Source organism: Artibeus jamaicensis, unplaced genomic scaffold (genome assembly GCF_021234435.1).
Source record: "Artibeus jamaicensis isolate MK-2021 breed Jamaican fruit bat unplaced genomic scaffold, CSHL_Jam_final scaffold_2375, whole genome shotgun sequence".
NCBI classification, from domain to species: domain Eukaryota; kingdom Metazoa; phylum Chordata; class Mammalia; order Chiroptera; family Phyllostomidae; genus Artibeus; species Artibeus jamaicensis.
The window spans coordinates 259,865-272,277 of NW_026522032.1; the positions used below are offsets into that span (position 1 = coordinate 259,865).

At 42.1% G+C, this 12,413-nt stretch overlaps 1 protein-coding gene across 1 annotated transcript in view; it reads right to left on the reverse strand.

Moving 5' to 3' along the window:
- Positions 1–8,704, reverse strand: part of TAF1 (TATA-box binding protein associated factor 1) — a 71,654-nt gene extending 62,950 nt beyond the window's left edge. The window contains 6 exon segments of the mRNA XM_037126704.2: positions 291–509; positions 1,155–1,396; positions 2,517–2,639; positions 7,208–7,324; positions 7,458–7,572; positions 8,531–8,704. Of these exon segments, the coding sequence (XP_036982599.1) occupies positions 291–509; positions 1,155–1,396; positions 2,517–2,639; positions 7,208–7,324; positions 7,458–7,572; positions 8,531–8,650 (936 nt within the window). The 5' untranslated portion in view covers positions 8,651–8,704.
- Between the last annotated feature and the right edge of the window lie 3,709 nt (positions 8,705–12,413).

The following is a 12,413-nucleotide window of genomic DNA, read 5'->3' on the forward strand; positions in this document are numbered from 1 at the left end:
ATAATCCTTGAACTGCACTGGAGTAAGAATACAAACAATGAAGGTACATCATGGCATACTGCCTATCATTTAAACTCTCTTATTCACCAGTGTGTATATTACCATCTGCTTGCCCCCAATACTTTCCTATTACTGTACAATAGAGAAGGACAGCCACTGGGATTAAACTCACGGCCACTCATTGATAATCAACACAGGACTCTGCCTGTTATTTCCAATTTAGACATAAGCTAGGAAGGACTCATCTGCCCCACCCCCAGGTCTTACTCCCAGGTCCCTATTTTGCCTACTTCATCATCAGAGAGACACTGCTCTGGAGGTGGCGGTGGAGCATAGTCGTAGTTCCACAAAGACTTGTGGTTGACTTCTGATTCTACTGAACACTCCACCTCCTGGAGCTGCTCTTCCTGTATCAGCTCACGGTGCTTCTTTTTCCTCTTTCTCCGTGCACTGCGCCAAACAGATGGAACATTCTTCCCTGGTCCAAAAAGACGTAGGAAGCGTAACACCTAGAACATAGAACATGTTACTATGTCAGAGACTCAATGTCCACTAGAAAAACAGCAGCATGTAGGTCTGGAAATTCCCTTGAGGGATCTACTCAACTGGCAGGAGGGATCAAAGGATGCTGATTTCAGATTTATAAACATGTATGCAACAGGTCAAAAAAGTCTCTCAATAATTTGAAATAGTTCTTTTAAAACAACAAAGACAGTTTATAATGAGAACTATATACATCACGTGTCCTACAATGTATACAATTTTTAAAAAAGACTTGACACAGCCCCGGCTGGTATGGTTCACTAGATTGAGTGCCAGCCTGCAAACCAAAGCGTTGCTGATTCGATTCCAGTCTAGGGCACATGCCTGAGTTGCAGGCAAGGACCCCAGTTGGGGGCATGCAAGAGGCAACCTATCAATGTATCTCTCTCTTTTTTTTAAATCAATGCATCTCTCACACATCGATGTTTCTCTCCCTCTCTTTCTCCCTCCCTTTTCTAAAAATAAAAATAGGTAAAATCTTTTAAAAAGACCTGATACAATGTGTTTGAATAAGGAAAACTTTAGCTCTTAATTCAGCATTTTAATAACAGAACTCAGTATTTAGAGTAGGTCAGTGGTTTTCAATAGAAATATTCTCCATAGAACGTTACCTTCCCAGGCCGAAATTCTGGGAAAAGTTCTGTGACACTCGGCAACAGCTTGGTGGCATCATGCTGCATAATCCCGGCCAGTGGTAGGGTCAGCTTTCCATCCTCAGTTTCTGCCTGTGTTGCTTCCTGAGGTCCCATCTCAGATTCTGAGTCAGAGGAACTACTGAAGTCCACTTTGTCTGAGGCCAAAGAGGAAGGGGCAATGATGGAGGGCAAGATGATGCCTTCTCCATCTTCAGACACTGAAACAAGGAAGAAAAACCCCCTTCGCATGTAACTGTGAGCATATTCCTCAAATTCAGCCAACACTCACTCCAGGCAATATGCGTGGCTCAACGGCAGGGGATATAGTTCCAAGCACCCAGGTTACTAGTATTATGCAACCCAGAAAATTCATTCCAACTCAGTATATCCCATCATCCCCAACTCACCTTGTACCTGGTACCCTAGGGTAGTGATGAGAGAAAACAAACACTATTACTACATTTACTACTTTCTGTAAGTATGGCAGGTTAAAGGAATATGACAAACAGCAAAATTATATAACACTTTTACACCAGTCAGGCCTCATCATGTCTGGTTTTGGAACCCATAGGCTGGAGAATTTTAAGCCCACAAAATAATAAGTTTATATAGCATAAGATAAGATCTATGACATAAAGTTAACTGATACTATTTAGACTGCAGACTGAAAAGGAAATAACTTAAAGCTCTAATAGGAGGAATCTAGGTTAACACAAGCCTCACAATACAAGAGGATCAAACCTGTACTTTGGAATCAAAGGAAGATCAAACCTCTTCCCAATCTACTGCTACAGACATAGAAATAAGATTAAGATGATCCCTGAAGACCCTGCCTTTGAAATCTCTGAATCTCGTAGTTGACTCTATATGACTTATACACATTCTATGGTGCCTTCCCTATTTAACCATTTCTTTTCAAAACAGTCCTCTAAACAGGTAGCTTCCAAATACCAGTATGAAGATGAGTTGCTTCAGAAATTACTTGGCGAATGCTTTGAAATTCCAGGAGTCTACTCACTATCTTCTGAATCACACTTTCCAAGGATAGAGGCAGAAATCTGTATTTTTTTTTAAAGACTTAAGGAAATTCTGATGAGTAGCCAGATTTAAGAACCACTGACCCGAACATTTCCTTAAGTGCATGCTAAAATACTGCTGTGAAATGTTTTAAAAGTAAAACTTCCCTCTAATACAGAAATTTGAAAATTGTAAGAACCACTTCTGGAAACTACAGCCTTTCCAAACAGCTTAATTTTAATACCTCTTATGTACATGCCAAAAGCCTGGACTTAGGAATGGAACTTCCTCCTCAGACAAAAGTAGACAGTCTCTGCTTACCACCAGTAATAGCATCCTGGTCCATATCCTTCTTTAATGGTCCTGGGGGTGGGGGTGGAGGAGGCATCAACTTGCAATCAATGTCTTCACAATCCGCATCATAGTCATCATCATCATCATAATCTACTAAAACCAAGAAGATGATCTCCTCAAGATCCAGAATGTCAAACAGCCTTGAACTCCGTTGTCACTCGAGAATTTAAAGTACCACAGGAAGCACAATGCAAATCCTTTAAGGATACACAAGAGATGCAGCTTCTACCTTCAGAAACAGATGACGTCATGGTACTGCCAAATGCTGCAACACCAGGTACACCTCATAGAGGAACTGAGGGAGCACGCCAGAACTGCTTAAAACCTTTGCTCCTGCTCCTGATCAAATCCTAGTTTATTTTTTATTTTCACCCTGCTCAGTCTCATAGTTGAATTTAACATTCTTTCTCTGTCAGTTTCCTTCCAGACAAGACTTTCTTCCTTCTTGCCTCCCAAGTCCCACACATTTTCTTCTGTCTGTCCTGTGTAACTTGTTATTTTTTTAATAGCATCACCCAGTACTTGTTCCTGAACACTTTGCTTTTATTCTTCTACACACTCTCCATTCCCTTTTCTCAAGAATCACCTTTTCCAGATTTCACCCAAATCTATGTCTTGCCCTGCCTTACCTCCTCTACAAGTGCAACGCATGTTCTGCTGTCTAAACAACCTTCCCACTCAGATATTCAACAACTACATCTTGTATCACACCAAATATCACTCACCTCTTTTAAAATCCCTTTGTTACTACTATCAATACCACCTCCAACCTCATTTTCCCAGCTTATAACTCTAGTCTCTTGTCTCCTTCATCAATCTCTTACCCCCAACACACCTTTTCCAATCAATCATCAATAGTCCTTATAGCAACTATCACTTATTGAGCTCCCATTATGTGCCAGGTATTTGTAGCTATTTTATCTATACTATAACCCTCCCAATAATGCAGCGATGTAGAATTATTCTGATATAGAAGTTAAGTGACTTGGGATCACATGGTTTTAAGTGACAATCAGAATGCAAGTCTGGTTTAACAAGGACCGTACTCTTTTTTTCCTTTTTAATTATTTTATTTATTTATCTTCAGAGGGGAAGGGAAGGAGAGAGGGAGAGAAATATCAATGTATGGTTGCCTCTTGTGTGTCCCCTGCTGGGAACTGACCTGCAACCCAGGCACGTGCCTGGCTGGGAATCGAACTGCAATCCTCTGGGTCACAGGCCCGCGCTCAATCCACTGAGCTACACCAGCCAGGGCGCAGGATCGTACTCTTTCCAACACACTTCTTCACCCACCAAGTCCTACTGATCCTTTACCAGCAACTCTCAAGTTTAACACTGCCTATCATTTTCCACTATTGTCACTCCATTCTAGGCCTTGATAACTTTACATCAAGCTTGCAAGAACAGTCTCCAAGTAACTCTGCCCACTTACCCTTTTTATAATCAAAACCCCAAAGCATCAACCATCACTTTTCATTTTCATTTAAGAGAGCAACTAACATTACCAGAGATCTACTATGACACTATATTATGTAGGTGCTTTCATACAAAGTGATAATGAACTTGAGTTCTCACAAAAGCCCTATTAAGGGGGTAGGTATTATTACCTTTATTGCAGACAAGAAAACTGAGGGAATTATTACAAATGAGAAGTCCAAACCTCAGAGACATGAGCAAGTTTCCCAGGGCCAAACTAAATATGGAATTGGAATTGGAATCTATAACATGTTGACTCCAAAGTCCATTTTTTTATTGTATTTTTTCCAGTACTATTTATCCCCCTTATATCCTCTTCTACCTCCACTCACCTCCCCCCCCCCAACCAAAGTCCACTTTCCTTTCATTATACCATCCTGCCTGTTATTTAACAATCTATGTTGGTTCACAATCCTTTTATGGCATCACATCCTACGTAATACATACACAAAGGTGCTATCAAATTGCTCTACCCTTGGTTCTTGCCATTTGACAGTATGTTTTCCACCCCTTTCAAGAAAGCCCGCTGGTCAATTCCATCCCCCCCCCACACACACACACTACTGGCTGATTACTATTTTCAAACATTTAGACAAGCCATTTTTCCAAACCAAATTACCCTGCTGCTTCCTCTCCATTAAACCATGTCTTTCAAAAGTTTACTTAAATCCACCTCGTGAAGCCTTTTCTAAGGACCTCCACCCACCTCAAATTATTCTAAAGAAACATCCTTGTAAATCAAGCTGTATGAAGGGGTCAATACCAGGGAAGGAGGAAAGTAAGAACATATATAAAGACATCCTCAGAAGACAAGGAAACTTAGAAAAGAGCATCCAGGCCCTGGCTGGTTTGGCTCAGTGGATCAAATGCCAGCCTGTGAACTGAGTGGTCACCAGTTCAATTCCCAATGGGCTGTAGGCCAGGCCCCCAGTTAAAGGCATGTGAGATATATAACTGATATATCTGTCACATGCTCATGTTTCTCTCCCTCTCTCCCCCTCTAATATTAAATAAATCAAATCTTTAAAACAGTATATAAATAAAAATAAAACCTTGAAGAAAAAAAAAAACATCCTGGAGTACTGAGACTCTACCTAATACAGTATCATTCTTTCCAGATTGGCTCATAAAATCCAACTAGGAAACCGCCACCTACCCTCTTCCTTACCATTCCTGGCTAAGACAATAAACTCAAACCTGAAAAATCCCAACATCCTCTGAAAATCAGAGCTGCTATCACCTTTCCCTTAGCTCAAGCCATGGTGCTCAAAAATAACAATTATGCTATTCGACTTAGCTATTCTGGCAGCCCCTCAAAAACTAAGTAAAAGACTCTATAAAGAAACATCAGTTTATAGCTGGTTTGTCTTATGATGAATAATTTTGCTTTGCATTCATTTGCTTATCCCACCTTCCCCAAATGGTAACAATATCCCTAAAGGTAAGGCCTGTGCCTTCTATTTTTCTGGGTTACTTTTTGTGTATATGATGTACTTAATTCTCTGTATACGAGCAGCTCAAATCCATTAACTGGCCCTGGCTGGTGTAGCTCGGTGGATTGAGTGTGGGCCTGAGAATCAAAGGGTTGCTGATTCAATTCCCAGTCAGGGCACATGCCTGGGTTGCAGGCCAAGTCCCCAGTATGAGACACATGAGAGGCAACCACACATAAATGTTTCTCTCCCTCTCTTCCTCCTCCCTTCCCTTCTTTGTAAAAAATAAATAAATAAAATCATTTTTAAAAACCATTAACTGGCCCGGAAGAAACTAAGTTCAAGAACTTACCAAGATTTTATCTAAATTTCTCAGCAGCCTGACTACTAATTCAAAGAGGTGGACAATAAATAAACAATGAGCAATTTCACATAAAAGTTTCAAGCAGCAAGAGGTAGTATGGGGTTTGGAAATAATAAACGATGACCACTACCTCTAGATTCTAGAACACAGAACTGAGCTCCTCAAGGTCAGAAAATGAATTTTTCTATCTTTTTACCATACTGTCCATCACAGTTTATAGCACACAAGTACTCAACCAATGTCTAATAAACTGAGTTGCTGATTTAGTCACAGATGGCCACTATCTAACTGCAGAACTTTTGACAAAGTTCTGCATTTTTTACAGATTTTATTTTATTTATCTTTTAGAGAGAGGGGAAGGCAGGGAGAAAAGAGAGGGAGAGAAACATCAATGTGTGGTTGTGTCTCACACACCTGCTACTGGGGACCTGGCCTACAACCCAGGCACGTGCCCTGACTGGGAATCGAATCGTGATCTTTTGGTTTGCAGGCAGGAGCTCAATCCACTGAGCCACACCAGCCAGGGCCAAAGTTTCACATTTTACTAAAGTTCTCTAAATTTCAAGTTTTCCTACTCTGTGATGAGGTTAAGAATAAATAATCACTAAAATCCTTTCCAACTCTGACATTCTGATTCTATAATATAACACTTCATATATGTTGTAAGCATTAAGTCATTGTACCACCACACAGGTGTTTCAGTGATTAACAGCAGCTGAGCCAATAAATATATGCATTCACTTATATGACATTATAGACTTAATCCTTCTTGAACTACCAATTCCTTTGAAACTGAAGAGTGAGTTTAAACAGCATCTAAAACAGTGAGAGGAACGCCGTAGCTAATAAAATAGCAAATGATGAGAAGAAAGCATTATCATCCTTATTTGGTATTCATCAAGAATGTGGGACTAGCCCTGGCTGGTATAGCTCAGTGGACTGAGCACAGGCCTGCAAAACACACAATCGTGGTTCCATTCCCGGTCAGGGCACATGCCTGGGTTACAGGCCAGTTCCCACCAGGGGACACATGAGAGGCAACCATACATTGATATTTCTCTCCTTCTTTCCTTCCTTTCCCCTCTAAAAATAAATAAATAAAATCTAAAAAAAAAAAAAGAAGAAGAAGAACATTTAGGCCAAAGAAGGTAAGCTAGGAAAAAAAAAAAAAGAATCTGGGACTAACCAGCATAAGAAATAAAAGCCTGAGTATGGTGATATACTCTGCCCTAGAACACAAAAGAAGACAGTGGATCCTAGAACTGAGCTCAAAAAACGGGAGAGAAGCACAGAGAGCAGGAACAATGGCAGAAAGCATGCTTAGAAACAAACTACACAGCAAGAAAATGCACTGGAATGCTCTGTTGATAACACCAAAGAATCACCTGAATGGCAAAGGGGCTGCAAGCCCCCCACTGTCTGCTGGTATCTTCGACTCTCATCTTCTGCTACCTCACTGATATCTGAATAGTCCACAGCATCTTCTGTACTCCTAATCCATCCTATAAATAAAAGGGGGCATTAGAGGTCAACACAGAGCAAGTAACTGTCGTTAAGTAATTCCCATCAAAAAGTACATGTACAGTAAATGGCTCGCCTCCCCACTACCACCTTGTTCTCCATGACCCACTTCACCTTCATCATTTACCAGAGCACCATCACTGTCAGTCAATTCTTCATTTGCCGTGAGTTCGGTGATCAGGCTGCCGAGACCCAAAGCCCCCAAACCTGCCAAGTGCTTCTTACACTCCTGAAAAATGGACAGCGCCACAGTGTAAGATAACAACTAAACTCAAGCTTGGCACACCACAGGGTTTATTTCCCTGATTCACAAAGCTGTAAATACATAGGAAAAATGACTATGCCACATGCTAAAAGGATCATCCATCACTTTGAAGGCTGTAAATCTTCAACTAAACTCCACGTTGATCAGGCCTTTATTAACATATATGCAATTACATCACCATACTCTAATGTGAGATCATTCAAAGAACCATCACCAAGACTAAAGAAATGGGATAGTAGTTCTATGAATAAAAGGTAAGGCAACTGAGGTCACATTGGATTAAAGTAGGCAAGAACATTTTTTTGCTACCTTATGTGTGTGTTTGTGTGTGCTGCAGTGAAGGAGCAGTATTGCTCAATATTTCTCCAAGAGAAAATGAACCTAAATGAAAGGAGGTGAGTTTCAGCTGGGCACACGGGAAACAATTTCATGACTGTCAGGGAACAATGAGAAAACTACCCAAGAAGTGCTTTGGGATGAGAAAAGGTCCGCCCCAGGAGGTCTGAATATTCGCTGTTCTAAAAAAACTGGGTGGGACCTGGACCATAGGATTTTTGCAGGTTGTGGTCAAACCTCTACCTCTACAGTCATCTCAGGGCAGCAATGTCAGAAATGCAGACAGTTTCGAAAATCCCCAAGAACGTTTAAACCGCTATTTTTCCCCCTACTGTCAGATCAGACAGGTTATTTCCAAAGCCACCCACAAACACCCCTGACCTTATATGGGGGCTTGCCTACCATTCTCTCTCCTACCCACCCTCGCCCGGGACGGAGCCCTCCACTCGACTTAACTGCAAGATCTACTGAGATGCTATCTTATCTCATACTAACGGCGCCCTCTTTTACCGGTTTTCAACTCTCAACACTCCCCTTACCCTTGGTCGCACCACTCCCAGCCCTACCCCAAAGCCCACTCCCTCACATCATCCAAGACGCTTTCCCCCTCCAGCTGCCCGGCTCCATTGATGTTGCCGAAAAGGAAGCCGGTCAATGAAAACGGGCCACCCCCGGAGGAATCTTCATCGCTGTCCGTGTCTGACATTATGGCGGATACGGAACTCGCAACGGATTCGGGAAACAGGAAACCCTTGCCGGGACCCATACCGGATCTACCGACAGTTGTCGCACAGAAGTGACGTAATCTTTCCTCGCGCAGACCATCCCCTGCCGGAAACGGAATCCGGCGGAGGTAGGGGGGAAACGGAAGAACCGGTTTTCCGATAAAAGGTATAACTGACGTTACTACTTTCCCAACGTATTTTGATTCGAGCGCACGTAATCAGGAAGCTGAATAACTGGAAAGCGATTGGTCAAAGAAAACGCTCATTCCTGCCCCCTTAAGCAGAAGCATTAGCACTCCACTTCCACCAATCGGAAGAAGTGGCCTGAGTCACGTGGCCTATGTCCCAGTAAACCTCAGGTCACTGCACGACAGCAAACGGCAGTAACGGTGAGAACCGGTCCCCTCTTCTCTGTACTGCTACGTCACCGCTCAGTCGCAAAAAGAAACTGGCTATAAATTGCACTGTGCCAAAGTTACCTTTCTAAACTGATTACCTTTAGTTGACATTTCTCTATGCAAATGGGCTTTTTCTCCTCCGCGCTAAACGTTAAAGTAGAACATGAATAAAATGAGCAGCTGACCAATCACCATAGATTCACAATTATTACTGTTTTGCCCACTTTTCTGAACCATTTGAAAATGAGTTACAGCCCTGGCTGGTGTGGCTCAGTGGATTGAGTGCCAGCCTGTGAACCAAAAGGTTACTGGTTCCATTCCCAGTCAGGGCACATGTGTGGCTTGCCAGGCCAGATCCCTGGTTGGGGACGTGCAAGAGGCAGCCAATCCATGTTGATATTTGTCTCCCTCTCCTTCTCCTTCCCTTCTTTCTAAAAACAAATAAGTTTTTTTAATTAAAAAAAAAATAAAATGGGTTACAAACATTGATTCTTCATGCCTTAAAATAAGACATTTTTCTACATAAGCACTTCACCATTATCACAGCTTTAAAACTTAACATTAATGCAGTATATTTAAATATACAATTTATGTTTAAATTTCCCCAATTGTCCTCTAATTGGAGTATTTTGCACCTTAATCCACAATCCACTCAATTAAGGTCTATGTATTGCATTTGGTGGTTTCCCTTTAGTCTCTTATTCAGCCTTTTACTTTGTGTTGCATGCCACTACATTTTCAGAAAATCCAGGCAAGTTCTCTTGAAAATATTCCACATTCTCCCCCTGGCTGGTGTGGCACACTGGCATGGGGGTCATACTGTGTACAGAAAAGCTGCTGGTTCAAGGGTTGTGGGCCAGGTCCCCAGTAGGGGCGTGTCAAAGGCAACAAATCAGTACTCCTTTCACTCACCAATTTTTCTCTCCATTTCTCCCTCTTTCCCCCTCTAAAAACATTCCATATTATGAATTCATCTGATTGTATCTTCAAATTCACTCAAGTTAAATATTTTACCAGCTACCCAGAGACACCAGGTTGTCCCAATATTAGTGATGCTAAATTTGATCACATAAAAAAAAAAAAAGACCACCAGATCTCTCCATGGCAAATGTACATTTACCCTTTTGTAATCAGTGAATAATTTATGAGGAAATACTTTGGGATTGTGTGAATATCCTGTTTCCTACACAGCCCTTGCACCCAATGATTTTTAATTATTTTTTAAAAATATATTTTATTGACTATGCTATTACAGTTGTCCCATTTTCCCCCCTTCACTCCCCTTCACCCTGCATGCCCCCTCCCACCCACATTCCCCCCCTTTAGCTCATGTCCATGGGTCATACATATAAGTTCTTGGCTCCTACATTTCCCCTACTATTCTTAATCTTCCCCTGTCTATTTTCTACCTACCATCTATGCTACTTATTCTTTGTACCTTCTCCCCCCCTCTCTGCCCCTCCCACTCCCATTGCTAACCTTCCATGTAATCTCCATTTCTGTGGTTCTGTTCCTGTTCTAATTGTTTAGTTTTTTGTTTTTGTTTTTGTTTTAGGCGTGGCTGTTAATAATTGTGAGTTTGCCATTATTTTACTATACATGTTTTTTATCTTCTTTTTCTTAGATAAGTCCCTTTAACATTTCATATAATAAGGGCTTGGTAATCATGAACTCCTTAAACTTGACCTTATCTGGGAAGCACTTTATCTGCCCACCCCCATTCTAAATGATAGCTTTGCTGCATAGAGTAATCTTGGATGTAGATCCTTGCCTTTCATGACTGGGAATACTTCTTTGCAGAAGAAGTATTTGGTGCCTTCTTCCCTACAAGGTTTCTTTTGGGAAATCAGCTGACAGTCTTATGGGCACTCCTTTGTAGGTAACTGTCTCCTTTTCTCTTGCTGCTTTTAAGATTCTCTCCTTGCCTTTAATCTTGGGTAACTTAATTATGATGTGCCTTGGTGTGTTCCTCCTTGGGTCCAACTTCTTTGGGACTCTCTGAGCTTCCTGGACTTCCTAGAAGTCTATTTCCTTTGCCAGATTGGAGAAATTCTTCCTCATTATGTTTTCAAACAAGTTTTTAATTTCTAGCTCTTCCTCTTGTCTTTCTGGCAGTCCTATGATTTGGATGTTGGAACGTTTAAAGATGTCCTGGAGGTTCCTAAGCCTCTCCTCATTTTTTTGAATTCTTGATTCTTCATTCTTTTCTGGTTCAATGTTTCTTTCTTCCTCCTGCTCCAAACTGTTGATTTGAGTCCTGGTTTCCTTCCTGTCACTGTTGGTTCCCTGTACATTTTTTCCTTTAGCTCACATAGCATAGCCTTAATTTTTTCATCTAATTTGCGACCACATTAAACCAATTCTGTGAGCATCGGTGTCTTGATGGTAATTCTGTGATTACCAGTGTTTTGAACTCTGCATCTGATAGGTCGGCTATCTCTTTATCACTCACTTACTTGCATTTTGGGTGGTACTTTAAACTATTCTTTCATTCGGGCCAATTTTTTTTTTTATCTTGACGCACCTATAGTGCGTCACTCATACGTAGTAAGGGGCGGAGCCTTAGTTGTAACACCAGCTCTGGGCAACCCAGGTCTCTGCATTATGACGCTATATGTGGGGGAGGGGTCCTACAGGGAACAATGGCGCCTATTCAGCCCTTTGCCAGCTTTCAGTCACTTCCCCCACTACCCACAACCAAACTGGGCCCTTCTGGTGCCAATGCCCCAGTAGATGGGTTTGTGCATGCCCTAGGACCCTGTGGGTCTCTCCAACGGACTCTCCTGTAGGGCTGGGAGTTTCTCCCACTGCCGCCTCAACCCCCACAGGTGTTTTCAATCACAGGCTTGAGACTTTATTTCCCCATGCCGGAACCCTGACTTGCGCGGTTCGTCTTGCTCCCCAGCTGTTCCTCCCAGCTCATCTGCACAAGTTTGTGGGACCGCGGCAACCGCCAGCCACCACCTGCCCCTCCCCCCACCCCAGTCAGCCACCACCTTGCCACGAGTCCTTTCCACCCGACTGCCCGTGTCCACCCCTCCTACCCCCTACCGGTCTGGGTGAATGTTTCTTCTTCAACTCCCTGGTTGTCGGACTTCCATACAGTTTGATTTTTCTATCAGTTCTGGTTATTGTCTGGTTTTAAATTTGCCGTTGCCATTCTTCTGGTTGTGCAAGTAGGAACAGTGTGTCTGCCTATGCCTCCATCTTGGCCGGAAGTCGTTGTCGCCTTCCACCCAATGGTTTTAACGTCTATTCATTATCTTTGCCTGAATCAATTATATTGGAGAAGTGCAAAAGGATGGTTTTTCTAATTCCTAAATTCCATCTATATTTACTAACTGGA